This window comes from Microtus ochrogaster, chromosome 4 (genome assembly GCF_000317375.1).
Source record: "Microtus ochrogaster isolate Prairie Vole_2 chromosome 4, MicOch1.0, whole genome shotgun sequence".
Classification (NCBI taxonomy): domain Eukaryota; kingdom Metazoa; phylum Chordata; class Mammalia; order Rodentia; family Cricetidae; genus Microtus; species Microtus ochrogaster.
The window spans coordinates 18,088,424-18,105,058 of NC_022011.1; the positions used below are offsets into that span (position 1 = coordinate 18,088,424).

Sequence of the window (16,635 nt, forward strand, 5' to 3'; positions counted from 1 at the left end):
AGTTCCAGGACAGGCTCCAAAACCACAGAGAAACCCTGTCTCGGAAAAAAAAAAAAAAAACCAAAAAAAAAAAATTACACTCTAGTTAACACACACACTTTCAAAAAACAAGCTTGTTACAATTACCACTATGTAGCCTAGCAACCTTTACAGAAAAGAAACCTGACATTCATATTAAGAATCACTTCTCTTAAGAAAAATACCTATAAAGTATTTTATTCAAAAATACATAAAAACTCTAACACTAGCTGATACACCAACTACCTTTATCAGTCAACATTTTGCACTACTTAATGTGGGGGCTGGGTGATAACCTGACAATTTAGAACCCTGTGCATGCTAGGCTAACACTTTATCACTCTGTTAATAAACCTCAGATCTTTTTGTTTTGTTGTTTTCAGGACAGTATCTCATGTATTCTAGGCTGGTCTCAAAATCACAATGTAACTAAGAAATGACTCTGAACTTTTTGATCCTGCCTCCACCTTCCAGGTGCTGGAACTATGAACTTGTGCCATTTGAACTGAACTCAAGGCAAATGGCATGTGCCAACTGAGCTATGGCCTCAGCCATTTTTAAGACCAGATGCCCAGGCTGGCTTTGCACTTGCAATCTTGCTTAAGTAGCTAGATCACAGGTCTGCACCACCAGACCTGGCTTATTTTTTTTTCTTTCTTAAATATCATAATTTCAGCTGAAGCCTCTGCTTGTTAAGCCTCAGAGCCTTTTGCTTCCTCTCCATTTCAGAAGTAACCAACCATCCAGAACCGGTGTCCCTACTATACATGTAGAAAAGCTGCTTAAAGGGTTCTTCAAACATTACAAAAATACACCATATACCTGATCTTCTCACTCCCCATCAATACAAACTCTAATTCACACTTACAGTATCGTACACTCCTAACTGTGCCGCCTACTTGTGGATATAAACTTATCTGCTGTTTTTTAAAACTAATGTTTTACTAGGAAAAACAATGCTGCAATGAAGACAGTTATGCTGTCTCTGCATAATGGACAAGAACTGTTTTCCACTATATACAATTAAACAGTTTAATCAGATGCTGGTTTTTCAGAAAGGTTTGTTTTGATTTGATCTTGCAAAAATAGCCGGGCGGTGGTGGCGCACGCCTTTAATCCCAGCACTCGGGAGGCAGAGGCAGGCGGATCTCTGTGAGTTCGAGGTCTACAAGAGCTAGTTCCAGGACAGGAACCAAAAGCTACAGAGAAACCCTGTCTCGAAAAAACAAAAAAAAAAAAAAAAAAAAAAGTGATCTTGCAAAAATGTACCGCCCTAAGGTAGCAACATTCACTTTCATCAGGGGGCACTCTATCATTTTCCTTCCTCAGACATCAGCAGTAATTCAGATCACCAGGTGCGGCAAGATGTAATAGTCTAATTTCCTTACACTCCCCTCTTATCAGCTAACCAAAAATTCTAAGAAGCAACTTCTCTATATGGATCATCAGATTACCAACAATTCTTTCAGAAGAAACATTAAAACAAAAAACAAAAATAAATGTTTCTTTCCTTCTATTGGTCAATTTCAAAATGAGTTAATTCTGTAGTCTCTTTTAAATATTAGCTTGTTTTCATGGGTGCTAACTTGCTTGATGCTGAAGATGAACTTCTATGGTTGGTCACACATTTAGCAAGCTCTAGAGCCTGGATTCAACACCCACATGCTGGACTGGAGAAGGGCTTATCTTTTTTAATGAATTATACTATTAACCTCAGCACTCAGTTATCGGAGTTGGGAGTGTGACAGCCTCTTCCAATGACTACTGAAATCTCTATTAACAACCTCTGTAGCTCGTCTTTCTGGTCCCTGACACAGACTAATTATGGTTCTAACTTGCTTTATACATTTCTTAACATGCATTTAGGACCTGTCATCATTCTAATCGGCTCAGGCTCTTTAAAAATGAAATAGCATTTGGAGATCACAATCTGGGTCTGTTAATGGTCCAATCATTATTTTTAGGGCTTTTTCTTTTTCTTCTTCTTTTTCTTCAGACAAGTCCCATATATCCCAGGCTGGCCTCAAACTCTATATATAGCCTAGCATGACTTTTTAAGTTCTGATCCAGAGTATTGGAATTACAGGTATGCATCATCACCCAAGACTTCATTTATCTAGGTAAATACCCTCCTACCTGAGTTACTTGCCCAGTTCCTCTTTATTAGGACATGTTAAGGGACAAAACAAAATAAGCTAATATATGTGTTCAAATACTGGTAAGGTCAATCTGCAATGCAAATGAAAAAACTACAAAGGAAAATACAGAGTAGCTATTAATAAAAATCACTAACTAATTAAAAGAGAAAACCATGATTATTTCAGCACACAGTGAAAGGGCATTTTATGAGATTAAATATTAAAGGTTTTCACATGATAAAGGATAACTAACTAAAGTCAATGACAGTCACCATATTAAGTCATAATACGTGGTTTAAGATTTTTAATAAGGATGCCTGATAGCACTGGTCCCCTCCCCCGCACTTTGTGTAAAACAGTGTCTCTCTATGTTGTCCTGGCTAGTATGGAGCTCACTGGCCACCAACTCACAGAGATCCTCCTGCCTCTGCCTCCCAAGTGCTGTCTCTTTTTAATATGTAGTACCCATACAGTAGAGTAAGCAGATGAAAAAGTGTTGAGAATGATAAAGGAAAAAGAATTGCCTTTGTTCTCAAAAAATAGTAGTAATGACATAGAGAGCAACTCTAAGTTCAATAATGTTGCTAGGCAAAAAACATATATAAAACTATATTTCTTGGGGGGTGGTGGAGAAATTCAACAATTAAAAGCACTGAATGCTCTTCCAGAGGACCTGGGACCAAAAAAGCAGCTAACAACTGGCTCTGACTCAAGTTCTAGAGTATCCGACACCCTCTTCTGGCTTCGTCAGACACTGCATGCACATGGTACATAGACATACAGGTAGCTAAGATATTCATTCACATATACCAAAAATAAGCAAATCTCAAATAAAAACTGAGTTGTTTAAAAAAAAATTCCTTGTGACAACTGTTAAAAAATTAAAGAACAAACCATGTACATGCAGACGTATGCACAGATAGTCACATAAATCTTTAAGGATGATGTTTGTTTAGAATAGAAGCTTTAGAGAACCAGCAGATAAATGTCTCTTAAAATACATGGCAAGCACTGTGTTTATAAAGGAGTGGACAGTGATGCTACACTGACAGAGGGATGACTCACACACAGGAAACCAGACAAAGCAGGTAGGCTGAATCTGGGGAGACAGAGAACAATGCCCAGCCCTCTGACTACCACCTGGCAACATGCATCAAAGCTTCTGATTTTTCTAAGCTATAGTAGAAGACCACATTTCTATGTCAAGTTCCTTCATTTTTATATATTTGCAGCAAATTCAAAACAATTTTCCAAATCAGAACTATAGAAAAATTTGGTCCTGGAACAAATTTTCTACTTCTAAAATACACTTTGGATACTCAACTTGTGGTCAGCAAGATGGCATTGTCACCAGCCCTACAGACCTGAGTTCTATTCCTGAATCCACGTGGAGGAGGGAGAGAGGCAATCCCTGCAAGTTGTCGTCTTCCTGTCACATGTGCACTGTGGGGTGTGTACACACACACACACAAATTAACATAAAATAAGATTGTGTCTAAACCACACAAGTGAAAGGTTATGCACCTATGGAAATGTTTTATTATTTCTGGTATAAAACATTAAGGGGCCAGGCGGTGGTGGCGCACGCCTTTAATCCCAGCACTTGGGAGGCAGAGGCAGGCGGATCTCTGTGAGTTCGAGACCAGTCTGGTTCCAGGACAGGCTCCAAAGCCAGAGAAACCCTGTCTCCAAAAAACAAAAAAAAAAAAAAAGAAAGAAAGAAAGAAAGAAAGAAAGAAAGAAAGAAAGAAAGAAAGAAAGAAAGAAAGAAAGAAAGAAAGAAAACATTGAGGGGTACTGTTACTGACAGGAACCCTGATGATAAAAGACCTATGGAAGACAATCTCGTAGACTACATTATTTCTAAAAGCTGTTTGCTCTCCTCCAGGAAATGATAAAATAGGTAACATTTTATGTACAAAACATAAATGTCTAACATTTATTAACTTACTCTTATTAATAGCCCTAAGAAGGGGTTAGGATTGTCTCCATTTTACAGATGAGGACACTGACACACAAAAGTCAAAGATCTTAAAAGGAAAAAGATGGAGGAGACAAAACAGGATAAAGAGGAAGAGAGGAAGAGAGTGAAGAAAAGGGAGAGAAGTCAAAGATCTTGTTCCAAATCACTCAGGAAAATAGGAAAGGTGGAATTCACCCTGGGCAGCCTGGCCCCTGCAGGCTTGTTCCTGGACTCTGGCACTGGCCCATGGAACTAAACCCCTCTCCTGCTTTAGCTGACTCAACAACAGCTACTCTGGCCTGTTTTGAGTCACTCCTCCTAACTCTAACTTTGAACTATTGTTTTAGTCTTTTAAATCGATGCTAAAAGCTTTTACTCTCTTGGTCACACTGTGGTTTGGCAGGAATAAAATAAACAAATGTAATGGAAATAACTATTTATAGAATTTAACTAAACCAAAAAACTGAATGGGGTTTTGTGTTACAAAGATTGAAGTATAGTCTAGTATTTACTAGCTGAATGAATTTAAACAAGTCACTTAAAACTCTAAATTTAATTTTTTTTCTGGCTCCCTCTCTATAGGACAAGAATTCATCTTCAAGACAATTTACCTACCTCAAGGTTTTACTGTAAAACTTAAATGAGATTTTTATTAAAGTGGCTACTAAAAATTTTACATTTTTTTATGTGTCTCATTAAATTTTTCTTCTTGGCATGTTTGAGACATGGTTTTAGAATGTAGGCCAGGCTTGACTAAACTTTGCTATATAGCCCAAGCTAGCCTTGAAAGTGCAGCAATCCTCCTGCCTTGGCCTCCCAAGTGCTGGGATTATATGCATGCACCACCATGCCTGGCTCTTCACATTTTGTTTCTATTGACAGCATCATGCTAGACGCTGCATTAAAAATTAAAAAGAAACAAGTGAAATTAGTTTTAATAATATATTTTATTTAACCAATTTATCTAAAGTATCATTTCAACATATCATCATAGAAAGTATTAAATATTTTACACTTCTATGTATGAAGCTTCTAAATACAGTATGTACTTTACACTTACAGCACATTTCAATTTGTATACATTTTCAGATAAAATGCTTTAACTGTTTTCAATTTCATAAAATATACAATTGATAGACTCACGTATTCAAGTTGCTTAAAACACATTTAAAAGTTGTCCAATAACTGAATTTTATTTTCCTTTTAATAGTCACCTTAGTTAAACGAGCTATATTTCAAGAGCTCTATGACCACCATACAGCTCCTGACTAAAATAATAAACAGCCCATCTGACAAATAAAATGCAATCACAGGGCAGCTGTTATACACAATTCAACAAGAATGGCTGCTACTCAAACAAGAAAGTGAGAGAATCAAGATATGAACCTCTTATGGGTATAATATAAAGAAAATTAAAGACATGAATAAGGAAAGGTAAGTAAAAGAAACAGAGTAATGGACTTAAAATTATAATTCTTAGCCCCAAACAGAAAGATCTTTATTTTTTAACCAAAATTTTACCATCGCTTTCTTGCATATACATACTTTTCAACTAAAAATTCAGTGTTTTATCAAATAATTAAGTTCTAAAATATCCCCCAAAAGTCAAAGTCACCAATTCCGTGAAACTAATTACTTCTAATGTGATACTATGGATCAATTGTAGGACTTTACATACACTAGGTAAGAATTCCACCACTAATTAATCATGTTATAGAAATGAACTTTAACTTTGTATGTATGTGTATACACATGTACATACACAAGTATCTTTTTCAAAATAAAATTTCCAACACCTTAAATATACTATGATTTTAAATTCAAGAGCTTCCCCCCTTAGAACTCTCTTGAGGATATATAAATGTGCTATTCACAAGATGCTAACAGTGGACATCTCCAAATGGAGGGATTCTGAGTCTTATCCTTTGCTTTTTTTAATCTCAATTTATAATATCAGACTTCTATAAATCTGACCTAATGCTTCAAATGAAAATCAACCAAGACTATATGGATGTCCATGTTTTCTATCATGCCATGCAGTATACAGTAATCATTTGAATCAAATTTAATGTAGCCTATACCTTGAAATATTAGCATCTTTAGGCTCTGACTCCATTAATTCTGTAAGAATAAAATATAAAATCTATATCAAAGGAGGCACTGGTTATATTTTTTTAGGAAAACTGTTAACAACAGATGTGAAAAATAATGCTATTTATGACTACTCCTATGGAAATCAAATAATGAATGAATACATCCACAGGAGACAGCCACTATTTTTGCTGCTCCCTTTCTTCTAAACCAGTCTCCTTTCTTCTTACGGTAATACCTCAGTTTTTCTCAAAACAACTAATGTTCTCCCGTGCCCAATCGCGTATTTCTAAAGCCGCTGACCCTACTTACAGCCCCCAATGTAAGCAGAACACGAACTGACAGAAGTCTGATAAAACCCGATCTGAGTACTTTGTTCTAAGTTGGCAAGAGGTTTCCACTCAAGCCACTGAGCTAAAGAGATACTGTCCTCCAGACATGACAGATGTATCATGCTATATGAGAAAGGCTATGTGAATACTTTTCTTCCCTAGTGTTGCACCAGTCTTTTAATTTTGGAGTCCATTCCTTTAAAAGACTGGGTAGCACTAATTCTTAAGTAAAATAGAATTTAAGACTGAAAAAAAAAGTTAAGAAATTTTAAAACAACTCATACATCTTCTGTGACTAAAGCCTAAGCCCCCTATCAAGTCTAAGCATCAAAAGAAAAAAAAACACATGTAACTGAAACTATCATCCTCAATGCACAGACTGGAGAAAGCAAAGAACATACATTTGTGTCAGGAAGAGAATCAGCAGGCAGAATGAGTTGCACAAAAGTGGCAGCAACTAAGGCCTAAGGAAATCAGGACAAAACAAAATTCAAGTATCTGGCATCCACTTAGTATCTTTAACTTAAAAGCATCTGTCATGACATTTTCCCATACATCATGCACAAGGAAAGTTAACTAAGGAAACATTCAGCAAACACTAATTAAATATTTATTATAGCCCAGGTCCTCTGCCAGAACAATTAGCCCTCTAGTTAATCCAGTAAATATTTAAGCTGGGGCCACCATTTAAAAAAAAGTCTCTGATCCACATAAAGAATTACAGTGAGAAGGACAAATGAGGGAATAGCGTGCCTTTCCAGGTACACAATTGCTCTCTCCATCCTATCCTTGGTGCCACAATGCTCAGACAGCAATTACAGGCATCTCCTGTCAGGAAAGGTTTGATTCCCTAACTCGTTGTCATTCAAATAGTAAGTGGCCTTGCTAGATGTGGTCTCCCCTCAGCCTACCTGTCCAAAGTGAGCAGGGTAGCCCAGCATGTGCATATACAGTAATTTTGCCACATTCCGACACCGGTATGTATTGTCTTCTTCTCTAAATGATGACCGGATTGCAGCACATTCTTTCTGGATCATTTCTCGTTCCTCAGCTTGGGTCCGGGCTGTCCGGATGGTCCGGATCAGCTCCCGCAATCTGATGGGGGCTGGCATCCTCTGGATATGGAAAAACATAAAATGGAAATGTTCATATGTTTTACTTCTAAAACCATTCATACAACTTCCCATATAAAATACTGACTTGCTTTTAAGAACACAAGACTTGGCCGGGCGTTGGTGGTGCACACCTTTAATCCCAGCACTCGGGAGGCAGAGGCAGGTGGATCTCTGTGAGTTCAAGGCCAGCCTGGTCTACAAAGGGAGTTCCAGGACAGGCTCCAAAGCTACAGAGAAACCCTGTCTCGAAAAAAAACACAAGACTTGATAAATCCAGTTTAGATAAAAAAAAGTTTGCTAATAAGCTTCAAAGATACTATATGCAAATTGCACAACTTAGTAAATTTCTAGAAAGACTATAAAGAGCTAACAAAACAAAATAAAACACAGAAACATAAATGTTTGCCAGGTATGATGGCTCATTCCTGTAATCTTAGCATTAGAGAGGCAGAGGTAGGAAAATTACCATGAGTTCAAGGCCAGCCTAGGGTACATAGTTCCAAGCTGGCCTGAGATACAAAAGCAAGATCCAATGTTTCAAAAAGGAAGGGAAGATACTGTAGCTATATATCTCACAAGAAAACTGAAATACTAGCACAAATTTTTACTTAATCATTAAGGTAATTTGAAAAAGCCTATGACTGACTTTGAAAATGACAGAAGTTTTCTGTTCAACTGCTCTTAAATTCAACACAACTCAATAAAATATCAAATGAACATAACCAGAGTCACAGCTCAACTCAGCAAAGTATGAGAAATTAGAAAGAACCAAATGTCAGATTAAAAAGCAATCATCTGTCCAACAAACAGCATTTAGTGCACTGGGTTATTTTGAAAATACACTTTTAGTGTAGTTGAGATAAAGGAGTGGAGGCAGCTCAGCTGGTAGAGTACTTGCCTGTCATTCATGGAGCCCTGAATTTAAACCCCAGCACCAATAACATACAGTGGGGAAGGAGGTTGTGGGGGGGAGGGGGGAGTTTCTAATCCAATACATCAAGAGGTAGACGCAAAAGATCAGAAATTTAGAGGTATCAGTTTGAGGTCATCTTGGCTAAATAAAACATGGTTCCAAAGACATTTTTTTTAATTTTTAAAAAAGTGAGATAAAGACAAAAATAAGCCAAGCTCTGAAGGTAAACCAATTTAGTGTCAGAGTTCAAAAAAACAAGTATTTTATAACAGCCAAAACAAGCTTAAGGGAAAATAAAATAATAAAGTTGGAAATTTTGTACTATTTAATTTATTTTTTATTTTTTTATTTTTTTATTTTTTTTTTTTTTTGGTTTTTCGAGACAGGGTTTCTCTGTGGCTTTGGAGCCTGTCCTGGAACTAGCTCTGTAGACCAGGCTGGTCTCGAACTCACAGAGATCCGCCTCCCTCTGCCTCCCGAGTGCTGGGATTAAAGGCGTGCGCCACCATCGCCCGGCTTAATTTTAAAGATTATGACAAAGTTAAAACAAACAAGATCGTGCAGAACTGAATTTAAAGAGAGAGTTGGAGAATGACAGAACACAATGTTAAGTTCAGGAATGCTCAACTAGTTCAATGAAGTTGCAAACCTAGTCTTTAGCAAAAAGTACCAATATACGTGGATTTCTACTTGGGGAGAAAAAAATTCACCCTGGGTCAATGAGATAGCTCAGTAGGTAAAGGTGTCTGCCTCCAAGCCTGACAATTTAGGGCAATCCCCGGTCCACAAGTAGAAAGTCAACCAACTCCTACAAGTTATTCTCTGATCTCCACTCAATCACCACCGTATAAGCCTACATACACACACAAATAAAAATATAACAAAATTAGGGTAAGTCATGAGAGTAGAGGGACAATGCATTTCTGATAAATGATGTCTATTCAGAATATATAAATTTTATAATTCAATAATGAGGCACGCTTATTTTTAAATGGGTAAAAGATTCGTAAGGACACTTCTCTAGAGAGACACAGAGGCTAAAGATCTAGCTCAGCTGACAAAGAGTACTTGCCTAGTAAGCACAAAGCCCTAGCAGCATGGAGGCATAGTGCTATATACCTATAATCCCAGCACTTGGGAAGTAAAAGCAGGAGCAGAAATTCAAGATTATCATCAGCTACATAACAAGTTCAAGGTTAGTCTGAGCTACATAAGACTCTGTTGCAAAATAAAATAAAATAAATAGCCACGAGCATATGAAAGACACTTAACTAGAAAATGCTGTTTAAATCATAGTAAGGCAGAATTAATTAACCTGGGCCCTTAAGGGCCCACAGAGACTGAACCAACAGTCAGGGAGCCTGTATGGGTCTGACCTAAGCCCTCCATATATACATTATGGTTGGCTGGCTCCATCTCCTTGTGGGACCCCCTAACAGTGGGAGCAGGGGCTCTCTCAGACTCTTTTGCCTGCTTTTGGGACCCTTCCCCCCCTTACTGGGTAGCTTCATCCAGCTTTAATACGAGGGGAGGTGCCATTGCAATTGATATGCCATGTTTGGTTGATATCAGTGGGAGGCCTGCCCTTTTCTGAAGGGAAATGGAGAAGTGGATTGGGAGGGGAGGGGACAGGACTGGGAAGAGAGGAGGCAGAGGAAACTGGAGTCGGGATGAGAGAGGAAAAAAAACGTAACAAGAAACTACAAACAATAGAATGGCTAAAACTAAAGGCTATGACTATCAAACACTAAAGATTAAAGTTCAGAGTAACTGAACTGGTAAAGACTGCTCACAGGAATAAAAGTGATCCAACTATTCTGGAAAACAATCTGATAGTTTTATATAAAGCTAACTATATCTGGCACATAATCATTAAGAAAATCCATCTAGCTTGAGACAATGTCTCAGTTGTGTAATTTCAGCATTTGGGAAGTAGAGGCAAAAATCAACAGTTCAAGATTATCACTGGTTACACAATGAGTCTGTTGGAAAGGAAGAAATAAAAAAAATCTATTCAACATTATCCAAGACAAGTACTTACGCACAAGAAATGAAAAATCTAAATTCTCACTAAGACTTGCACACAAATGTTCATAAACACTTTATTTGTAATTTCAAAAGACTAGAAATAGCCCAAATGTCTAAAGACAAGTGCATAATGTTATGCATAACATAAAATTTCTTAAACTAAAACAGAACCAATAAACCATTTTTAAAAAACATTCTGTCGAGCAAAGTAAGTACAAGTATATACTCTCACCTTATTCACAGGGCTCTACTGGAAAAATAGAACTAATCAAAAGTAATGAAAGAGGAAGAAATGGTTGTTTTGAGGGTAGAGACGGAGACTGACTAGGTGCAAGAAATCTGGGGTGACATGCATTCACAAGCTGTGGACAACACATTTTAAAAAGTACATTTTATTTTGTGTGTTTGTATATACTGTACCTCAATAATGTTAAAATAGTAAAAAATTACAAAATTAGGATTGGGCATAGTGCTCATGCCTCCAGAGGCAGAGAAGCTCTGTGAGTTCAAAGCCAGCCCCATGTATATAAGTGAGCTCCAGGTAGTCAGCAGCTACATAGCAGAACCGGGGGTGGGGGGGATTAAATGAAGATACTGTAATCTTTAAATGAAGATATCAGTCTTCTTCAATACACTATTACTAGCTGCTGAATTCTTAAATCAATGATTTCAAGTGTTGTTCTAACCAACACACCAGGTGGATAATTCACTCATCAATTTCCTATAGTGTTAATCTTCAAGTTGGGACCAAAGCACTGGAAATTTGGGAGGAAAGCTATCTAGGTGTTGATATCCTCTTAGAGGTCACATTGGTCCTCTGGAACTTGTGTGACTCAAACTACATAGAGCTAGAGGTTCTTGTGCTCACAGACAAGCACTAGGGGAACTAGGAATGTTAAACACACAGGACTGTCTCTTCAAAGGAAGAGATGTGTAATGGTTTTCTGCCCAGGTTGGGAATGGATGTGGTTAATAGCCTGGTGACCTCTGCGCATCTGTAGGGCCAGGCCACACCTGGGTCCCCCAGACTCTTCGTTCATCTCAGCCATTCTCCCTAGACCCTTATCTTAAGCACTGTTTCTCAGTCAACATAGCCCATCTTTACGGAAGAGGTCATACGTACTTTGAAAAGAGTTTCAATGTAATCATGCCTTAAGCTTTGTTGTACATGCAGAATGAGTGAATTATCATCAGAAACTTTCTTCAAAATAGTGCAGTGCTTATATATACCTAAAAAGTAGCCTGGTGTCAGACTCTAAAAGTTGAATCCACACCAGTCACTAAGTAGTGCTGAATCAGATTTCCTTCTTGTCTCATGCAGACCACTCTGCTGGCCCTGGTGGTCTCTGAGACCCCCACACTGCCTATATATTATTGTTACATTTTATAAGAAATAGTCAAGGGTCTATCATTTGAAATTTACAAAATATTTTTATATTCATTATCTGATTTGTCCTGTTCTTTCTTTAATACTGAAACAGAATTTTGTATCATTCAGGTTGGCCTGAAAATGCTGCTAAACCTCTGATACTCCTGTTTCTGTCTCCCAAGTGCTAGCATTAAAGTTATGCGCCACTATGCCTAGTTTATATGGTGCTGGGAAGAAAAGTCCAGGTCTGTGTACACTAGGCAAGCCTTTACTAAGTGAACTACATCCCCAGCCCTCCTTAGACCACTTTGTAGTTAAGGTAGAAATCATGGTCCCTATTTTGCCTATGAAGAAACTTACTTTCAAAAACTCTGCAATTTGCTCAAGATCACAAAGGTAACAGGTGACAGATGTTAAGACCTGAACCAGTCTTAGATCTCCAGTATTTGAGTTCTCTTTATACTTCAAAATGAACATTACCCTTAATATGAAATGATACAACTACTAGGATTTATTTTAAAGTACTCCAGAAAAAAGAAACAACAACAAAAACAAACCAAACAAACAACAAAAAAAAGGTGAAAAAATTAAGAAGATGGGAAAAATGTGATCGTTACTGAATACATTAATGTTCAGTGTCTGGTTTTCTGTACATGACATTTTCATAATCAAAATCTTTTGGGAAATCACAAAGCTTCCAGGTAAAGATATCATGGAGTTGGTAAGAGTGTTTGCCTGGCACACAGGAAGGCCTGGGCTCAATTCCCAGCACTGCATAAATCATATATGGTATCGCACACCTATAATCTAAGCACTCCGGAAAAGTCAGAAGTTCAAAGCCAACCTAGGACACCTGAGACCCTATCAAGGAAAGAAGAACAGAAGGAAGGTTGGAAGAAAAACAGGAAGGGAAGAAAGGGGGGGGAGAGGAAACAAAGTAGGGGAGGACAAGGGAAAAAGGGAAGAAAAGGAAAGAAATTGTGAAATTTCAATTAAACAAGGCATTTAAACATGCAAATGTCTCATTGATAAGATGTTCAATATTTAAGAATCTACTAAAGAACAATTTAAGGATCTACTTAAAGAGCCATTTCTTCTTTAATTATAAACTATAGGGCTGGAGAGATGGCTCAGTGGTTAAGAGCACTTGTCTGCTCTTCCAGAGGTCCTGAGTTCAATTCCCAGCAACCACATGGTGGCTCCAAACCATCTGTAATGAGATCTGGCGCCCTCCTCTGGCGTGTGGGTATACATGGAGCAGAAAGTTGTATAATAAATAAATATATCTTTTAAAAAAAACTATAAATGCCACAGACTTTAGGATAAAACATTGGTAAGCAAACAAGTATGCTGCATATGTAATATATAACAGGAGAATGTACCTAAAAAGCATCAAAAGAACCCAGCTACTAGTGATTAAGAATGGTAACTGCCCAAAGCCCAATCCACTTTCAAAAGTAGATTTTACTTAACTCCTTCACAGAGAAGAGAAATGTTATCTGGCAAATCATGATGGCTCAGCCTGCAATCCCAGCACTTAAGAGGCTAAAGTAGGAGGATCATTATGGGTTCCAGGCTAGATAGTCTTAAAGTCAAGAACAAATGCTACTGGAAGGAACAGGAGTACAGCTGAGTGGTAGAGAGCTTGCCTAGCAAGCATAATGCCCTGGTTCACTCCAGCACCACCAAAAGTAGCTGGAAAGCTCTAGAAAACAATGTTTCTCTAAAAATACCCTAATGATTCTACAAAGCAAACACAAGACTGTTAGAAAAAGCTTAAATCTAGTCCCAGAACATCTACTTAATCTAACTCAAAGGGGAAAAAAAAATCAAGAATTTAAGCTACGTAACAGAAAAACAGGTTATCTGGAACAAAGCCTAAGCAATCAGTCACAAAATCACAGAAATAGTCCGTGACACCAGCGAGATTTTTTTTTAAGCTCCAAGAGAATTTATTATTATAGTTTGAAAGAAACACCCCTAAAGAGGGCAAGCTCTAAGACTGCAGCCTAGAGGGGAAATGAAGGGGGAGTAAAGAGGGAAGGAAGGGACGGAGGGACAAAAGGAAGGAGAGAAGGAGGGAGTAATAAAATTATGCTGTTTGAGTTAGACCAACATGGAGATCACCCACATGGCAGAGAAGCAGTCACATAATAAGGACGGGAGCATTAGAGAAAGAATAAATAGCCTAAATACCAGAGAAGCACACTTAGGTTCAGGCTAAGATCCAAAAGTAAAGGGGGCAAATCCAACAGAACCTTATGGTGGCTCTGGTGTGATTGCAGAGGGCAGGAATTCTGGAGGAAAAGTATTTTATGTCTTTGTGAGGATACTTATTTCTCCTACCTCCTAAGCATAGCTTAAACCAGGTGACTGACCTGCCCAGCTGGGTTAACCGTAGAGGGGCACCCAGCGGTAGAGTCTATTCTTTACTGTAACATTCCCTCCTCTGAAGAAGTAACCCTAAAAACGTTTAGGAGACGGGCTAAAATTAGGGGCTATAACTCATTTCTACCATGAAAATCTAGGGATCTGATTTCAAAGCTTTTCACCAGAAGGAATTAATATCTGGGCTGAAGTGTGAATCCTTACCCTCACAGACAGCATCCGGGCAGGACTTAAGAGGAGTTTCTAAGTCTTGTTACCATCATTGGCCCTTCCAAAGAGGAAACCCTACTTGCCCTTTAGAGAACTGAAGTGATGACTAAATCTGGCCTCTTCCCAGGGTGGGTCTCAGACAGCAGTCGTGTACCCCTCCAATGGGCCCACCCCATCGAGGAGACTGCAAATAAAAGTCAGGGAGGAAAGAAGTCCTTGGCTGGTGCAAGGAAAGAAAACTCTGAGAGCAGTAAGAAAGAGTTACCAGCACTACAAGACCTAGACAGAGAACTAGAAGAAGCCAGAGCAAAATAAAAATTTAAATGCCAATAGGTTTTTACGGAGCAAATTTATGGTCCTGGCATCTATACACACCATGTACAAGAACACGGAATTAGTTACCTGTTTGACTCACTCTGTGATTCTGCAATCTGACCAATACTAGGCAGTCTACAGCTTACAAAAAAAGCATTTTTCCCTAAGCTGTTACAACTCACTACATTAATTGATATCTTTATATATCATAATATCTTAACAGGCACAGACTGAAAACAAAAATTAACTCAGATGGCAAAAAAATGGGCACAAGGCCAGTGGAATGCTTCATCAGGTAAAAGTACTTGCCCCCACACCTGGTAACTTGAATTCAATCCCTGAAACCCATATGATAAAAAGAATAGACTCTGAGCTCAAATAGCACACCATAATACACATATCCCGCCCCTTGCCACACACACACACAAAGAGAATTGGTCAAAATTTGAAAAACACATTCTAAAATCAAAACTAAACACATTCTGGATCCAGGGAAGATGAATAAGCACATGCCTTTCTGTCCCTCTAAACCACCAGTTCCCAACTTGTGGGTCACAACTCCTTGGGGCTCATCAAATGACCCTTTCATGGTGGTCACATACTAGATATTCTACATATCAGATATTTACATTAAGATTCATAAAAGTAGCAATATTACAGTTATGTAGTAGCAACAAAATAATTTTATACTTGGGATTCCCCACAACATGAGGAACTGTATTAAAGGGTCACAGTATTAGGAAGTTTGAGAACGCACATTCTAAACACATTTATAAATACTAAACAAAAAGCATTACAGTGTCCTGAGGACTTTCATACGCAGTGACAGTGAGCAGACTGAAGACGCATGACTTCAAGTTCCAAAGAACTTGGTAGACAGGTTTTCACTTTCCCTCCAGCACTGTCCAGTCTGGATTGACAGCAACAAACCAGAAGTGCTCACTGGAGAGTTGAGGAACTCCGTGAAAAGGAGGACCAAAACCAAAGGGGAAATTACCTCTGGGCTTTCAGCTTTATTCCCTCCTCCTTCCTCCACCCTCACTCCTACACAGTACTGCAGTAATGGTGGTTATGGCACAAGCACAGCAGCCAGAGGCAGGCAGGTACATGAAAACTGGGGGAGAGCAATGAATTTTTTCCCTGACTAATGGTCATGATGCCAAGACAGTAAGTAGGTCATTCTCTTCCCTCCTCTCCCTCCTCCAGTGGAGAAAGAAAGACAGAAGAAGCACAACTCTTAATGTTAAAATAGTTAAAATACACCTAAACAATTTACCTAAAAAATATGTAACGAAAGGCCTGATGTGGAGTTGTATGCATCTAATTCCAGCACTCAGGAGGCAGAGGTAGGAGAATCTCTGTGAGTTTGGCCTGATCTATATACATAGCAAGTTTCAGGTCAGCCACGATTACATAGAGAGACTCTGTTTCAGGGAAGTGGGGGGTGGGAGGGATGAACCCACAACACAAAACTAACAGATATACCAAGAAAAACAAAACCCCAATTAGAAAACTGCACAATGCTACCCTCAAACTCTACTAGTAGACAGAAAACAATTGGAACTCCACCATCAACTAATCAGAACTAACCAGCATTTAGAGACGCCTCAAACTGATAACAATATACAACAGATATTTTTCAATTTTATAGAATAATCACAAAGAAGCCAGGTGGTGGTGGCGCACGCCTTTAATCCCAGCACTCGGGAGGCAGAGGCAGGCGGATCTCTGTGAGTTTGAGGCCAGCCTGGTCTA

The 16,635-nt window shown here is 38.4% G+C and overlaps 1 protein-coding gene across 3 annotated transcripts in view; it reads right to left on the reverse strand.

The window, feature by feature from the left end:
* Ap1g1 (adaptor related protein complex 1 subunit gamma 1) overlaps window positions 1-16,635 on the reverse strand; it is an 85,872-nt gene that overhangs the window by 47,168 nt on the left and 22,069 nt on the right. For 2 of the 3 annotated variants that reach the window (XM_005345688.1, XM_005345689.2), the window contains exon 2: window positions 7,454-7,657. In XM_005345688.1, coding sequence (XP_005345745.1) covers window positions 7,454-7,654 — 201 coding nt within the window. In that variant the 5' untranslated portion in view covers window positions 7,655-7,657. Of the gene's footprint in view, window positions 1-6,943; window positions 7,026-7,453; window positions 7,658-16,635 lie in introns of those variants that run through there. The other variant, XM_026777109.1, reaches the window with a different exon arrangement.